The sequence below is a fragment of the Eretmochelys imbricata genome, chromosome 6, assembly GCF_965152235.1.
Source record: "Eretmochelys imbricata isolate rEreImb1 chromosome 6, rEreImb1.hap1, whole genome shotgun sequence".
Taxonomy (NCBI): Eukaryota; Metazoa; Chordata; order Testudines; family Cheloniidae; genus Eretmochelys; species Eretmochelys imbricata.
This window is the reverse complement of record NC_135577.1, coordinates 78,813,053-78,830,823: the sequence shown is the minus strand read 5'-3', so window position 1 is coordinate 78,830,823 and position 17,771 is coordinate 78,813,053. Positions and strand designations below refer to the sequence as shown.

The following is a 17,771-nucleotide window of genomic DNA, read 5'->3' as shown; positions in this document are numbered from 1 at the left end:
CCACTTCCACCTTAATTGAATTGGCCTCGTTAGCACTGACCCCCCCACCTGGTAGGGCAACTCCCATCTTTTCATGTGCTGTAATATTTATACTGTTTACTGTATTTTTCACTCCATGCATCTGTTGAAGTGGGTTTTAGCCCATGAAAGCTTATGCTTTAATAAATTTGTTAGTCTGTAAAATGCCACAAGGACTCCTCATTGTTTTTGCTGATACAGACTAACACAGTGACCATTCTGAAACTTTTCACAAAGCGATCACTCGATAGCCAACCTTGAGTCCTTGTCCTTAGAGGAAACCTGCACAACAATTTCAAAAGGCAAGCCTGGGAACTTAAATTCATAACACTGCTAAACACAAAAAAACCATGGATTTAACAGGGACACTGGTTTTATGACTCATCCCAATTTGTAACTCATCCCACTGCCTGCTAACTTTTCATTGCCTACATCATTTTAAATGGTGTCCTACAGCATGTATAAACACCTTATGCATGACAATCTAACTCTCCGTTGCCCACTTTAGCTTAAAGTGATTTATTCTTAGCAATCTGTCATAATTTATATTTAGCTCAGACACTCTGATTTCCTTCCCCAGACCTGAAGAAGAGCTCTGTGCAGCCCCAAAGCTGGGCCATTCAAGACATCTCAAGTTGGGCACCCAAAAATGGAGGCACCTGCAATCAATAATCATATCTGAAAATGTAGTGTAGGGATCTTTATTATTTTATCTATGCAATTCTATACTACTGTATTCTATACTACATGGTCGGAAAGGGTTAAGCATCCTGCAGAATAAATGACCCAAATTCAACCTTTAGAGACATGTTAGAAAAGTATGTAAGTGGTAATTAGGGCCAATCCATCTTAGATAGGCTAGAACTTTGAAATGCAAACCTGTATTATTAGAAAATTAGAGGTGATACTAATTGTATGTGTTTACTTATATCTTGTTAGATGTTAGCCATGTAAACAGACAGTTCCTGTCTATTACTATAGCTATTGATTCAGAGATCAAAAGGGAATATTAACATTTAGATGAATCTTGGGTGAAATAATGTCATTGTCTATATGTCTTTTTAAAGTATGTGGTAAACTGTATATAAACTGCTTAATGGATAAATTACCTTATGTTAATCCATGTAGTTGATTACTGGTGATGTTTGGGAAACAGAAGGTTACATCAAAAGCCTGTTGTTCACCCAGGACTGTATGGTCAGAAGGCTGCTAGAAAACCATATAAAAGACTGTTGGGACCTGATCCTTTCATCTCAGATCTGCTTGATGCTTCATGCAGGGGAAGCTTGAGTTGTAAGACTGAGATCTCCAGTCCCATCTGGATCACCCTGAATATGAACATTGGACTATAACCTATGGACTAATTCTGAAAGAATTCTTTGCAACCACAAAGCTCACCATCTCTACTGTGAATCTGATCTCAGAACTGTACTCATGTCTGTGTGTATACTGATCTTTTAACCAATATTCTCTCTTTTCTTTTTTAATAAATTTTAGTTTTGTTAATAAGAATTGTCTGTAAGTGTGTATTTGGGTAAAATACGAAATATTCCTTAACCTGGGAGGTAATGTGTCTTTGGGATTGGTAGAACTTTTTTATATGATGAATAAGATTTTCAATAATCCTCATCATATTTGACTTGGATGTCTAGGGTCTAAGCCTGGGTTGCTATTGGAATCATAGAATATCAGGGTTGGAAGGGACCTCAGGAGATCATCTAGTCCAACCCCCTGCTCAAAGCAGGACCAATCCCCAATTTTTGCCCCAGATCCCAAATGGCCCCCTCAAGGATTGAACTCACAACCCTAAGTTTAGCAGGCCAATGCTCAAACCACTGCTTTAAGGGAACTGTGTTTTGGCTTCTGGGTAACCAGTTAGGTATTGTAGAAGCTGTTTTGAGGCTAGCTTAATGGCTCTAAGTACTGGAATTACCACCGGCTTTGGGGATTGTCTTCCCCATTCTTTGCAGTTTGCCTTAACTAAGTAACCTCAGTGTGGCTCCCCTGGGACCCCGCTCAGAGTGGCACAATGGATTTCTATCATCAGTTGACCCAACTGCACACATACCATTGAATAGGATAATACTGGGACTATTCACAACATTATACTCAATTGTGTTTGTAGGATCATGCCCAGATGTTCAAAGTAAAATGGAATTTGAGGATCTCATCCTAGCTTCTGCACATCGCAAAACTACAATTGTGAACAACTGTTCAGCACAAAATTTTAGTCTCTGCTCAAAAGGTCCAAGACTGGAATGATGAGGGCCTACAGATCAGGACTGTAGGTGAATCCAAATCCATTAAACTTTTCATTGACTGCAGTGGAATTTGGATCAAGCTAGAAGCTAATGGGAAACCAGCTGTGGGGACAACTGGAATGGTAGGTCTCTGCAGATCTGGATTAGGTGCATTAGCAGAATCATGGTAGGCAGGAAAGGACTGGAAAAGTGGGGGTATGTAAATCAGAAGTCAGACACACAAGCAAAATCAAGTTTGCAGGGTGGGATATACTGCAATCTTGCAGGTATGTAGCTCAGGATTACTGGACATTCACACATCTTTGAAAGGGAACAGAACTGGAATGGTGGAAGATAGATGGCAGGGTTAGCAGAGATGTAGGGACTCAGGGCTGGCATAGTGACAGGGTCTCAGGTCAGGACTCAGGTTTTTAAATAAGGAAGCATTCACTGTGCCTGCACACAGGTTTTTTGGCTCAAGGTACTGTAACATTATTAATCCTTCATTGTGAGCACTAAAAGTTTACAATTTTAATAGAAAAAAACAAAAAATGTGCTATTCAAAGCTACTAGAGAAACACTATTACATAGCCATCACGTAAGGTAGTACAATTTATCCACTCAGACTGGGGAAAATAATGTATCTGGTCATAAAAAAAAGTCACTTTGTAATTCAATTTTCCTTATAATGACTGCCTCTCAGACATACATTACCCAGAGCCATCAAAGCATAAACCCAGTTTATTAAGTTATAACTCACCATTTAAAAATCCCCCCAACTCCTGTGCAACTAATATGAACACAAGCCTCTTTATAGTTTAAGAGACCCAGGCAGTTTGAACATTAAAGACACATTACTACAAGGGACTATTACAGGGAGCTATCCTGTAGTCTTTCCTGATGACAGCAGTCCCACTGTACTCACTAAGGATTACTGAAGTGTGTAAAAGGGGCAGGATTAAGAGTTACAATGGTTTACATGTACTGTAGAAGGAAGCCAAGGTAATTGAGCATTAGAACAAAAGTCCCAGTTAGAGATTTGAAGTCTCATTAACTTCTGTGGCTTTTGGATTAAACCCAGATCCACAAAGGTACTTAATTGCCTAGACTCCAGATTTAGATGCATAAGTCCCAGTTTTAGTCTCCACTGTGAACCACAAAACTCCCACTCACCTGCTGCCTAAACCTTTAGGTGCCTAAACTCAGTCAATACCTAGGTCTCCACTGTGCAGGGCCCTATCTGGTAGGCATGTTCAGAGGCCACCTACCAGATCTAGTCCCATTCAAGATCTAGCTGGAGGAGGAGCTGTTGCCAGTGGTGGCCATTTTATAATTTTTAGTCCAGTGATTAGAGCACTCACTTGGGATGTGGGAAACTTGGGTTTGACTCCCCCCCCCCTCCGTGTGAGGGAGAGAAAGGATTTGAACAAGGGTTTCTTACCTCTTAGGAGCATGATCGAACCATTGAGCTATGGGATATTCTGATACAGGGCTCCCTCAATCTCTCCCATTAAAGCTGTTTCCATCAAGGATAAACAGTAATTGAAGGCAGGAGACAGGACCGTGGGTCTCCAAACTCCCTGCTGGGTGCCCTAACTACCAGACTACAGCATCATTCTGTCTCTCTGGTCTGTTATTTATCTACAGTAATGCTTTTGGTGCTATTCCACAGACAAGCCAAGATCCATTTAAATTGAAATTACACACTTTTATCTGTATTATTTTCAAAATATTTTTCCTTCTTCCCTCTATTTGTACTAAATTAGGTCTTTTTCTTATATGAAGTGTGTTTGTCTCAAAACCGAACATGTAGTTTGCTAGATTCCCTGGGGAAATCTCAACTTTAACATTAGAGACCCATTGTTTGATTGTTTTCCTGTTTACAATTTCCTTTGGTTTAGCTATTTAAAAATGAATTGCTTTATGCTAGCAGCTTATTACTATTAGACATGAGTCCCCTTTCATGAAACAGAAGGACAATGATTATGCTTCTAAAGATACTTCAAAGACTGGTGTCTTGTATTTGCCATGAAGCATTATGCAAAATGACCATGGCATACTAATGAATAATATGAAGTGTAATTTAAGCATGTTTAAAATAGCAAAAATTGCTCTGTGCTTCCCCAGGGCAACCTGGCTCCTCCCCCTGGTTTCCATGGCAGTATGAAGCCCTCAGAATCTATCATCCTACAGGTTTGCCTGTTGGCTGCTACTCCAGAAAACTCCTTCAGATGGGGTTTCATGTTGCTCCTCGGGACAGCCAGTAATTCACATCAGTGGTGCACTTTCCACAGGTTTGTGGTAGGATAACATCACCAGTAGAAACAAAAGTTAAACTAAACAATCTTTAGAAAGCCTGGAATTCAGAATGAAGGTTACATTTAAACATTTCTAGGACACCAGAATGAATGGAAATGCAGAGTTAACATGCCTGGACATAAATCTGCACTCCGAAGGCTATCTTTGCAAGGAAAAGACCTAGAGACATAGGGAAAAATCCTGGCCCTATCGGAATGTCGCCATTGACTTCAAAACTGCCAGTTTTTCACACTCCTAGATTTTTCCAGTTCAGTTTTAGGAGCCTGATCCTCCACTTCACTCCACTGCATAATTCCTCTGATAGTTAATGGAATTAAAGGAGGGGAAAATCAGTCCCTCAGTCTTCACCACTAACTTGGGGCTGAATAAAATTCTCACTAAATCAAGGGAAAAGACCCCTTTTAAAAAGTTCCCTAGAGCCCTAACAATTATTCCATGATTCTAAAAATAACCACTTTCCTAATGTGCCTTTCCTGATCTCAAAATTGGGCTTGTGCATTAAGTCCCTCCAAGATCTTTCAAATCTCTATTGAAATTTCTAGGAAAAGCTACTTTTGAGATAAGGCATAAAAAAAAAAGCATTCACTTTTAAAAACATGCGTAAACACCCGTTTTTCTGAACCCCACTCTCATCTACCAAAACCAGCTCATTCGGATCACCTCAAATTTGGGCAAAGAATTGCCCAGTGACTACAGATCATGTATGCAGAATTTGAAAAGGAAAGGACTCTTGAAAAATTTAACTGTGTCTGGGCAATAATCAATTATAAAATACACTTACAGTAAGTGTATATTACCTTCATTTGGGGGAGGAGACTGTCTCTCCATAACATTTATACATGCAGAGTGTAGGGAAAATAAAGTATCTGGTAGATAATAAAGTACTGGTATATTAGTATTTTTATAGTAGTTATTAAAATGCTCTTTTGTATATTCCATTAGAGTGATTAGGTCTGTACAAAGAGATTAAGAAGTTACCATGGTTGTATTCCCCAGACTAGCCATCAAATTTGATCCAATTAATAGCAGTGCTCTCTACTTTAACCTTGTTTCAGGTCATTAATCTGACTCTCAAAACTTTTTAAAACATGAAAAGTCTGGTTCTTTTTAAATATATATTGAAAAGTTTATTTTTTGTCAAGCAGAAAAAATGGTTTCAGAAACAAACCGAACATGTTTTTTGTTCTAACATGCAGCAAGGTGTTAGTTACTATGACATCTAATCTTTTACTTTCTGCATATCAAATTTCACACTGTTGGTCTTCACATCTCTATAGTCTTCAAATGAAGTGCACAATAAAAGTACTACATAAATAAAAAGATTTGTTACAGGTATTTCAAAAGAACCTACAGCACACCTCCAAAACACTTTTTATGGTATTCTGCCTCTCAATACAAAACAATCTGAAATCATGTTGGAAGAGGGACAGGAGATGAGGGGGGGAAAAGTCTAAAAGTATAACCAATAGCAAAGTATGAGATCATACCAGCAAGACCATTTTTCTATTTTTACTCTCTCATATGGGGAGACAATCTCCAGATAGGAAGAAATCCTCACTTCATTTATACCAAATATTATATAGCTTATGCCATTGTAAGACTTAGGTTAGTCACTTGAAAGACTGCAAATATAAGTCAAAAAAAGAGTTCATTTAAATAAATCTGGATCTACTTAAACAATGAAAAGAATCTCACCAATTTTCTGTTAGTTGGAAACTTTAGGGTTCAAGCATTGAGAAGTTACACAACAAAGAAACTTTAGCAGGCAGCTTTTCTTTCTGAGGCGGAAAAAAAAAAACCCTAACTTCATTCTTATCTGCAAGTTCCCAGAGTCTCTTTCCCCAGCATGTCCATAACTATTTTTGCTCACCCATTCTTTCAGCATAAGGGGGAAAGTGGTCATACACCAACACTTACCAGAAAATTCATACTGTAACTACAGCTTTTACTAATACAAAAATGGATTTACTTGATAGGAGCTAGTTGTCATTTACAGTCCCGTTATTTCACGTTATAAAGGAATATAACTGACAAACAGTCTTGCCAGGAAGTCATCATCTTATCCCATCCGAAGGAATATTTCCTTAACTTGTGCAGTGTGCACTACCAGGAAACAAGGAGGCCATGACTCAAAATTTTGGCCTTGCAAAGGAACTAAGGACAAGGTGGCTGAGTGGAAAGGAGATGCATTAATGACATCATTACATGAAAAAACAACAACAACACCCACCACCCACCAACAACCTGGGGCTTAATTAAGAGTCTCATCCACTTCTGTTGCAGAACAACACATGAATATTGTGTGGACTGACCCAAAAAGCTAGAAGAGGCAGGGAACAAAACTGGAAGAGTCAAATGCGGTTAAGAGGACTGTATTGACTCAGGAACACTAATATTATTTTAATGTGCATATGTTCAATACCTAACTCTTACATAGCACTCTTCATCCATAGCTCTTAAAGCCGGTAAGTATTATCTCTATTAATCTCATGTTACTGTTGCGGAAGTTATTTTTCCCTCTGGGCTTTGTCCTCCACTTCTTCCTTTTCCAACTCCTTTCTTTTTCTCTTGTATTACCTGGTCTGCAGAACAAACAAGAGCATAAGAAAAACAGTACTGACCAGGCACAGTATGCGTCTTATGCTTTCAGCATATATGGAGACAAAGTAAAGTGGGTCAAGGACAGTCTTTTTACATTTGCTACTTGGTAGGTGCAGTCAGAAAGCATATTGCCATGAATTAACTCCTCCAGATAGGGAAGAGGCACAACTTTTAAACATGTGATTTATACGGCATTACAGATTGCTGAAACATTTTTATGCAATAACTACATGAATTCACAATTTTAAAAAAAACAATGCTGGAAGTTTTCAAACATCAACCCTTATTCATCACAAAATATATAAGCAGACAGCCTGAAAACAGTACATTAACCTTTCTTCAGGTCATCTCTTTAACATAAGTAGTCACATTCCATAAATCAGTCAGTCAATCTAATGTAAGCCTGTTCATAATTATGTAATCCAAAAGTTTTAGACTTTAAAAACCAATCAGTTTCATGGGACACCTTCCACTTTTGTTGAACACAAAATACCTTCTAGTGTTTGTTATCCCACTCAGTGGAACTCTGGCAGCCATTTTATCTTTAGGATTTCTTTTTAAAGTGAGTAAGGTGATGCCTTTTCAAATGTGGGGCCTGTCTGAAAGTTTTACCACAAACTGAACATTCAAATGGCTTCTGTCCAGCATGCATTAAATAGTGCCTTTCAAGTTTGGAAGGTGATTTAAAAGTTTTAAAGCAGACACTGCACTGATAAAATTTTTTAATAGCTTCACTTTTTTCCATACCTCCAGAAAAATCATACCAGTGACTGTAATGGCTTTGCTCCATTTCCAACGATTTACTACACAAATATGGCTGTGTGTTTCTACTGTTGGTGCCAAGAACAAAGTCCCCAGACTCTAGCTCAACTTTGATTTCAGCTGCTTGGTTTGATTGAATCAGTTCAAATTCTGGAAAGCCAGATGCCTGTGAAGGTCTTTTGGAATAACCCACAGGCTGAGGAGACTTAAATTCAATGTGATCTCCCTGATGACTAAAAAGTTTGTTCAGATTTTCAAATTCCACCTGGCAAACAGGGCTTTTATATGGTCTTTTTTCAGTATGGGTGAGCTGATGTCTTTTTAAGTGAGCTGACTGTCTAAATGTCTTCCCACAAACATTACAGCCAAAGGGCTTCTGTCCCGTGTGAATAAGATAATGTCTTTGAAGTTTGGATGAAGAAGGAAAGATTTTTTCACATCTGTCACATTTACACACTTTGTGTCTATTATGTATATTTTTAGTAGGAGCTGAAGAAGCACAGTGAAGTGCTGCTTCTGAATTATCAAAGAAATCAGCATCCAATGAACCATAAAGAGAGTCATCTTTATTATGCACCAAATCATCCATGTTTAACATGTTTTCACCAGTAATTATACCATTTAAATTAATTTCTAATTTGTGCTTTTGTAGGTGCTCTTGCCAGGATAATGGCATGACAAATGTCCTTTTCTTTTTATTGCTAATTATTTTGTGCCTGACAAGCTTGCTATGATAATTCTTAAAAGTTTTAGGGGAAGCATTCCGATCAGAATGCTGCTCATTAGATGCAAACAGGTCATAACTTTTAAAGTGACTTGTTTTATTTTTTTTTCTGTCAGACAGAGACGAATCTGATGCCTTTTCTCCAGCATGTTTGAGCTTCATCAGGACTTTACTTTTAATGTTGGCTTTGTGGCTGTAGGCTGATTTGCCACTGTTTGAATTTTTGCCATCTCTCAAGTAAAAACATTTGTGCAAATTTAGAACCCGCTCTGTTTCAAAACACTGCTCGCACACTGGGCACTGAAAAGGTACAATATAAATAGAGTGAACATCAAGTGGATCATTCTCCAGGGACTCATAAGTATCAACGTTCTCAAAATTATCCCTTTTTCCTTCCAGTGAGTTCTGAGGTCTAGGGTATTTAGAAGTCTTTGCTCTGTAAAGGACTCTGGGAAGAGACTTATTTCTGACATGGAGTTGCTTGTGCTTCAGGAGTTTGCTCTGCATCTTAAATCCCTTTTGACAAAAACAACACTGGAAAGGCCTCTCTTCTGTGTGTGTGAGCTGATGGATTTTCAAATGTGTTGACTGCCTGAAAGATTTACAACACAAGGAACATTTAAAAGGTTTCTGGCCAGTATGAATCAGCAAGTGTCTTTCCAGTTTAGATTGTGATGGAAACATCTTGTTACATGTTTCACACATATGAGTTTTCTTTCTCCTCCTGGCACTGTGCGGATGATCTGACTTTGTGCACTGATGCAGCATCCACCGCTCCTCTGTTGTAAAAGATTTCTGGCAAATAGAACAATGCAATATTCCATACAACAGCCTATCTTGCTTGGCATCCACTGATCTTTTAGCTTGCTTAATATCACTCTGGTAGTTTTCATTATGAAGCTGTTGATGTTTTAAGAAAGTAATTAAATTTTTGAAGTTCCTATGGCAAATGTTGCATTTAAAAGGAAGTTTATGGGTTAGCTGATGTCTCTCCAAATGGACTAGCTGTCTAAAAGTTTTATGACATACATAACATTCAAATGGCTTTTGACCAGTGTGTATAAGATAATGCCTAGCTAATTTTGATGGTGTTTCAAACTGTTTGTAGCAGATGTCACATCTATATGGCCTTTTCCTGGGTATCTTGTTAGCGGTTACACATTGCTGAATTTTGAACATTTTGAAAAATAGTAAGAGTCCTATTCTGGTCAGTTTCTTCAGAAATGTACTTCAATTGAAACCATCACAACACTTAGAAGGAAGGCCAGAACAGCAGCAAAGTTATCTTAGAGAAGGATTCCTTAAATTCCACGGATCCCTAAAATAGTAAGAATGAGAAAAACAGGTATTTTAGGGACTAATTTTCTCTTGCCTTTCCAGACAACAACTGCAGTTATTTTAACTAGTGTAAGCTATATTTAACTTGGTTTAAAATGCTTCCTAACAGACTAGCCACAAATTATATGATGTGTTAAGAAAGAACTGGACTATTCTACAGAAGAGGAGAGTCAGTTAACAGTCACCTGTAATAAAGATTCATTTTAATCCACCCTATTACCACTGAATGTTACTCCAAAGCCATATCGATTTCAGCTATGGTAAAAAAAAATATATAAAAACACTATTCTCATTAAAAAAAAGTTGTTTTTTGGGGGGCGGGGGGGGCGGGGTTGCAATACATTTCTATCACTATCATCATTGTAAATAATACTAGTTATTAGCAGCTTTGCTTATATACTTGATGTAACATTTGGGAGAATGAAGAAAGGAGAAAAAGACCTAGGAGATTCTTGGATCTCAGTAGTTAAATTGTAAAAGGTTAAATTGTGAGACATGCCAAATTAACAGTCCTTTAAACTGAAGTCCAGAGAACAAGTACCATACAAGTTTCTGTACCTCACCAATGTACCCTCACTTCTAGGAAGGAAAGTATAACTCAAACTTCTAGCCCATTCAAGTTGATGACCTCTCTGCTAAAACTGCAAAAAGAGTGGTAACTAGCACTGACTGTTAGTAATTTGTGGGATGTGAACAGCTGTCCCTTTGAAACTGGACTCACATTACCAATTTATTTCATGGACCACCCAATAACCATCTAATGGCATAAAAACTTTTGTTCACTCTGAAATTGACCTACATTTGAACCAGTGCCTGAGGGGTGATGGATTCTGTAACCCATAAGCAATTCTCTGAGCAATACAATATCCCTTCTTCAATAATTATCGATAACGTCATTTCATTGTATACACATTTGGATATTATTAACAGCAAGTTGTGTTAAAATGAGTACACCAGTGAACACAAAACACTAGATGTCTGACTTGTTTTAGAACACACACAGATGCACACAAAAACTTCAGGAATCCAAATTTTCCAAAGATTAGAAGTGATGCCTAAAATTAATGCCTTTAATATTAAACATTTAGAAAGAAATATCTAAAAAGATTAACACCCCCCCCCCCCAAAGTTAAGTGGAAAGTAATAAACTGGGGCAGTCTGAGTTATATGGAGAGGAGCAGTACCCAGGTTTCCAGTTTTTCTCCTTCATACCAATTCTGGATTTTATGTACAGGAAGTTCAAGTGAATTTATTAACTACCAGTTTTTGAGAACCGGACATCCAACTATCACAGCTCTACTTCCTTCTACTCTAGTTTATAGTATTTCAGAAATACTCTTCTGAAAAGCTTGCAATTCTCACTCTGGATGGGTTTTTTTCCCCACTTGTTGTTTACCTCCATAAATTCTGCTGTACCTTTGCACGACAAGGATTGTTACTGACAGTAGAGCAACACTTCTTTGAAGTGGTAGATACAACATTCAGAACGATTAAGTTTTCTGTCTTTCAGAATTTCTCATGTCCCTCATAGGCCCATATCCAGACGAAAAGAACTGGATGGGCCTCCCAGCACAGCCTGATAAAGCAAGGCCATGCAGTGACCAAAGTCAATTGTTTTGACAGTAACATACACCTTTCACATCTAGGGAATGAATGGGCTGCTTCTGCAAAACAAGGAGCAGCAGCCAAGTCTGGAATAATCATTTACGCTGCCTTGTCAAACCTTGACAAATAGACTACTAATTAATATCAGATCTATTTCTCCACATAATCAGGATATGGTCTTTGGATTGCAGTCCTAAGATATTAAGCCAATACTACATTTCATCTTAGCCATAAAGGCATGGAATCAAGTATTATAATATTCACTGACTTTGAGGCCAAAAATATAATTCAAAGAAGGCCTTCACTTCGCCCAAGAGTTCTGCCCTGTTGTCACTAATATATATTCAGACATACTTAACTCTCTACCCTAAAATAAAAAGAAGAATTATCCTGATCCCAAGATTGAGTTTTGCTGTGCACTCTAAATGTATCTTGTAAAATTATCTACAGAACAAGCACAAGCCTAGCTGCTTATTTTAAAAGATACATATTACAAGATACAGAGATAAGAATGTGAACATAATGTCCGACATAGCATAACCTGGCTTTCTTCACTAACTTTCCTTTAGGAAAAAGGTATAGCTCTCACTGGTACAAAATACTGTTTACCAGATACACTGTCTCCACCCACAGTTGTTTGCAAATGGGCCAAAAGCAGAACAGTTTACATGACTAGGATAACACTCTCCCTCTCGCCTGATTTTACCATAAATTTTTTGAAACATTTTATGAAGCAAAATAAAAGTGAAACAATGAGCATGAGACTGGTACCATGTTTGAAAAAAACTTAAATAAACTGACACCCCATGCCCACCTTTTACAGATACATCCATGATCACCTCCATTTAAACACATTTTTAAACCTTTGGGATCAGACGTTACAAGTGAATTATTCCCTTCCTGCCCAAAATTTAGAGGATCACAATCTGGGATGCTAGTTCTTGGAGAGAAGTAAACCAACGGTTAAAAATAATGCCTCAGATAAATCAAAAAGAGTGAAAAGACTACATAAAATACCATCTTTTTCACTGTGAAAAACCAGTGACTTCCACCAGCCCTAACACACCGCCACCCCCCAAAGCAGAAAGGGTACAGAAACTCCCCATATTACAGGGGAAAGGAAAGGCTACGGCGGTGACACTTCCTACAAAGGGGTGGGGGACAATCCCAGTTATAGTCAAGGCCAAATCCTGCTTCCACTTAAGTTCACCGCAAAATTCCCAGGAAGCTTCACTGGGACCAGGATCTGAGCCCGCAGAGAGGAATCAGCAGCAAATCGACGCCTCACCCCAGCTGGGGGGGCTGCCGCCTGCAGTGCGCTGAGGGGAAATGCCCGAGAGGCTCCTCCCGAGAACAGCTGCGCTGGCAGCCGGCAGCGCGGGGACTTCCCGGGCAGACTCGGGAGGTGGAGCGCCGCGCTCCCGGGACCCGGCGGCGCCCCGGCTAGACAAGGGGCTGGGGGGAAAGCAACCTGAAAAGCGGCCGCTGCGCCCTCGCCTTCCTCGTCCCTCGCACGGTTTCTGCCGTGCAAACTCTTCCCCCCGGATGGCACCGAGTCTCCGGGACTCAGGGAAACCCAGGGCCGAGCTTTCAGTTCCCACCGTTCAATCCCACCCCGCCTCCTTCCCCGGGCCGCGGCGCTGGGCGGAGCGGCACCAGCGGCGGTGGCGGCCTCTCGGGAGCGCTCTGGCTAGCGCGCCGCTCGCTGCTGCATACTGCCGGGGAGCCGCGGGAGGGAAGGGGTGTGTGTCTCTGCCTCTCACCAGCAAAGCACTATATAAAAAACAGAGAGAAGCAACCCCCCGCCCAGTGGGAAAATCCCTGGGTAGGGACCGCTCGGTGGTGTCATCCACAGAGATCTGCCAAATCTCTCCCCCCACCCCCGTCCTCGTGGGAGCCGATTCCCTTATCTTGCGCCAAAGCGAGTCCTTAGGCAAAGCTCTGGTGGATGTGTAGTCTTGTCCTAGCCGGACAGGGGAGGTTTTGATCCAGAGGGAGTTCAGGTTTTGTCCCAAAGGGTTATGTTTTAAAGGCAGTTTCCTGGCTCTCTGCTGATCATGGGTTGTGGAGGTGTGTCTCCTAGTGAAACATTTTAATATCGCACTCATCATCAAGCAGTCCAGGTGGAGAGGCTGCCTGGGGGACTGATACCATTCCAAAAAGTCTGATCGTTCTATAGGGATGTTTTGCAGGCAGATCACTGAACGCACAAAAAGGATCTGGGCAACATTGTAGATAACTCACTGAAGAGCTGTGCTCAAGTGCAATTAAACATATAAAGTCGTCGGGCACCTAAGGAATGAGATGGAGAGTAATATTGGAAATATCCCCATGCTGGTATATGTCAGTGGTATATCATCACCTGGAATACTGTCTTCAGTTCTAGTCACCTCATCTCAAAAAGGATATGGCAGTAATAAAGAGGAGTTCAGAAACAGGCGACAAGAATGAAGCGCTGAAAAATGTCCATAGGAAGATAGATTGAAAAAACTGGGACTTTTCACTTAGAAAGGAAATGAAAAAAGAGGAAACATGATACTATACAAAATGATGAATAATATAGAGGTATACCAGAAAATTCTACTGACCTTCACAATACAGGAACATGGAGGCTGTCCCCACATCACCAACCCAGTCTGGGATCACACTCATTACTGCCTCAGTTTCTACTCTTGGACTCCTCGATGACTCACAAAAGCTTTCACATGTCTAATAACACTAGGTCTTTTTAGGGTCTGGTTTATTAACATAAAGCTCAGAAGGAAAGACTCCCTGTTGAGGCTTCTTCAGTCAACTTGTTTTCTAGACTTTCTGCTTGGTACTAGCTCTTTTCATTCTCCAGGCCCTGTCCCTGGGAGCTAAGAAGATTCTTTGTGTAGGGTTGTTCACACCACCCTTCCTCTCCCTATTAAGGGATAGACTCTCCCTTCTAGTTCTCCACAGACCTCTATTACCCATGCCCAAAGACCTGATTTAGCCATATGATCCACCTGTCAGGTGACATCGTTACTCATTCTCTCCACCTGGGGAAGTGAGTTAAGTGTGTCACAAGTGCAGCTCGACCCTTCTCCCCTTAAAGGGGCAGACATGAAATGTGACAAAACTGATAAAAGGAAATATTTTTTCACATAATGCATACTTGGCCTGTGAGACTCATTGCCACAATATATCACTGAGCAGGATTCAAAAAAGAACTGCATGTTTATATGGATAATAAGAATATCCAAAGTTACAACAGAAAGGATTAAAAATAAAGAGTTTTGGAAGGACTAGAAACCTTTATATTTCAGGGCATAAACCCACCTCTAACTAATGGGACTAGGAAGAAATTTTCTCTGTAGGCAAATTATTCCTTGACTATGATCTTGCAACTTCCTTTGAACTTGCAACTTCCGAGTCAGTGCTGGAGACAGGATACTGGTCCATATAAACCACTGATTTGATCCAGTATGGCAGTTCCTATCACTGCTTGCGATACACAGTCAGAAATGCCTTTCCTGGATTCAGGTGGCTCGGGCACTTGGAGCTCCACACAAAATGGCCAGGGAAAGGAAGAAGATGACTCTTTATTTACAACCGTTAGCCCAGTGGTTAGAGTAGTCACCTGGAATGTAGCAGACCCACATTCAATTCCCACCTCTGCCTGATAAGAAAAAGAGATTTGAACAGGGATCTGCCACCTCTCAGGTGTGTGTTTGAACCACTGGACTATAGAGTGATTCTCATGCAGTTGTTGGCCCAATTATTCCTCTGGTTTGAGGATTTACTAAGGCTTAGGTGAGACAGACATCCAGGCTGTCTGAGACAACAGAGTGCATGCTTAGAGGTAGAAAGGTAGGTGCGTAGGAATTTTTGGGGCCAAAATTTAGCCACTGAGTGAGTTTAAGTGCCTAGAGGGTTAGGTGTCAGCTGAACAGGGGTTTTGTGGGTGGCAGTGGTGCCTAAAACTGGGCTTTAGGCACCTGAGACCTTTGTGGATCTGGCCCATTATCTCTGGACGAGTTTGCAACTGGAAGAGAGATATTATTTAAATCATTCAATAAAATGGCTGCCTTGTGTGTTGTTTTCTTAATATAGATAAATTTTCCTGAACTGCTTTGTGTAAATATGTTCTATTTCATTTATTCACATAGACTCTGAACAGGGAAAACAGACCTGTTTCTTTGAATAGGCTTGCATTTACTTCAATTCAGAAGAAGTCCTTTATGGGGGATCTTGAAGATTACAGCTCCATGTACAGAGTGGGGCTAGGATCTGACCCCGATGAGTAGAAAGGAAGAAGCCAGAGAGGAATAAGTAGCAAATCAAAGCCTTAATCCAGCAGGAGGGCTGTGGCCTTCAGTGAGTGGAGTGAAAATGCCCCAGAGGTTATTCCTAAGAGCAACTGCATTGGCAGCTGGCAGCTAACAGGTCTCCACTGGGTTCCCCTAACATCCAAGAGGGAAGACAGCTGTTGTAGCTTGTATTGCCTTCCTCCTCCATGTTGTCTATACTCTTACCCCCAACTTTATAGGAAATTCTAGGAGTAATGGTGGTATGAGGAGCTCCTGGCAGCATGCCTCCTCAGAAGCTGTTGAAGCCAAGGCTATGGGGAGCTGGATAAATGAAAAGGGAGACCTAGGTGGCAGTGAGGAGGTAAAGGATCTCCCTGAGGATCAGTTTATGGGATGGAATCTCAATTTTCTTCTGAAGGATAGGGTAGGCTTAAACCCAAACCCTCAGTTGCCCTGACAGCTAAGATGCAAAAGAACGCCATGATTTTAATTTTGTGACAATGACACTTTTCTTTTATGTGGGAATAACCCATGGAGAGAAGATTTAATTTGTTTTTTGGCCACTGTGTTTCATTTGAGTTTAGCATTTATAATATACAATTACTTTAGTTTCTCATATATACAAATTAAACACAAAAGCTCAGCTGATTTTTTAAGAAGATGATACATTGATAAACATGCTTAATAAGCAGACAAAATACAAATACCTATATATATATATATAGGCTGACGTTTTCAAAGCATTCTATGGCACTATTATTCATAGAAGATAAGGTGTCTACATCCCCTGTCTTGAGGCTTTCACCCTTATTTCTATTACTTTGAGGTCTGATCCTGTACTCTTTACTCATGCAAAATTCTCATTGATTCCCATGGGAGATTTTCCTACAAATGGTTGCAGGGTCAGAGTCATAATTCATACCTCCACACTGTTGTTATTAGGAATAATTAATCCTGGGAGTCATTCAGCTTTTACCGACATGAAGCATATGCAGTACAAGACATTACAGTACTATTACCAGATGCTGCCAGTATTGTGACAGATGATTAAACAATAAAAAAGAAACACACAATTAGATTACCATAAAGTAACTACATCCCTGGATATCAGGTGCACCCAAGCACCTCTCTCTCACAAGTACAGTTAGGTCACAGTTAGCACCCTTCTGTATTTTCCTTATTGGTGTATAAAAACCACTAATATGTTTATAAATGGATTCTCTGTGTGCTAGTGGGGGAGGGAAAGTTGGCAGCATTTACTGGTTTCAAAAAAACACTTTCCAGACTCCTGCACCTCTTGGGGACTGTTCTTGCCAGGAATTTTGAGATCCAGACATTTATTGCCTATACAGTTGCCATTCTTTAGTTTGACAGTGGGAGAAATCAAATCACAGTCTCTTGTCTGCAGAGGTTCTAAATAACGTCTGATCTGAGGCAGCAGCACAGGGATCAAGTTTTAGTACTGCAGTACAAAATTTATTTGCAAAGAAATTTACATTAGCAATGAGACAATCTCCATAATATTAATGATTGCTTTAATATAATATTTGTTTCTTTTGGAAGGCACCTTGGTCTTGTGGTTAGTGTAGGGCACTAGGAGTTAGGAGACCTAATCCTCACTTTGACACTGACTCACTACATGACCTTAGGCAAGTCACTTAACCTCTCCATGCCTCAGTTACCCAACTGTAACATATGGATAATGTTTGACATATCTCATATGGATATTTAGAGTCTTAATGAATGATATTGTTGTTTCTACAGGCCCTTCCAGAACTCATCTGATTGACAGCATCTTTCATAACAGACCAAAAGCAGCCTCACTACTCCACCCTATGTTCTACGTGCTATTGCAGGGATTGTCTGATACTGAAGCAACAGCACTACCAG

At 40.0% G+C, this 17,771-nt stretch overlaps 1 protein-coding gene across 3 annotated transcripts; it reads right to left on the bottom strand.

The window, feature by feature from the left end:
• Positions 1 to 6,505: 6,505 nt before the first annotated feature.
• Positions 6,506 to 13,155, bottom strand: ZNF770 (zinc finger protein 770). Of its 3 annotated transcripts, XM_077818953.1 has the most exons (3): positions 13,079 to 13,145; positions 12,422 to 12,547; positions 6,506 to 9,982 (listed from the first exon to the last, which is right to left on the bottom strand). In XM_077818953.1, exon 3 carries the CDS (start codon positions 9,841 to 9,843, stop codon positions 7,723 to 7,725), a length of 2,121 nt encoding a protein of 706 aa, XP_077675079.1. In that variant the 5' UTR covers positions 9,844 to 9,982; positions 12,422 to 12,547; positions 13,079 to 13,145; the 3' UTR covers positions 6,506 to 7,722. The 3 variants fall into 3 exon arrangements, with proteins under 3 accessions (XP_077675079.1, XP_077675077.1, XP_077675080.1); XM_077818951.1 differs by lacking the exon at positions 12,422 to 12,547 and having other exon boundaries at positions 13,079 to 13,155; XM_077818954.1 differs by lacking the exon at positions 13,079 to 13,145 and having other exon boundaries at positions 12,422 to 13,050.
• Between the last annotated feature and the right edge of the window lie 4,616 nt (positions 13,156 to 17,771).

Bases quoted from the DNA above. Each gene is read 5' to 3' on its own strand.
- ZNF770 (XM_077818951.1), bottom strand. From the start codon at position 9,843: ATGTTCAAAATTCAGCAATGTGTAACCGCTAACAAGATACCCAGGAAA.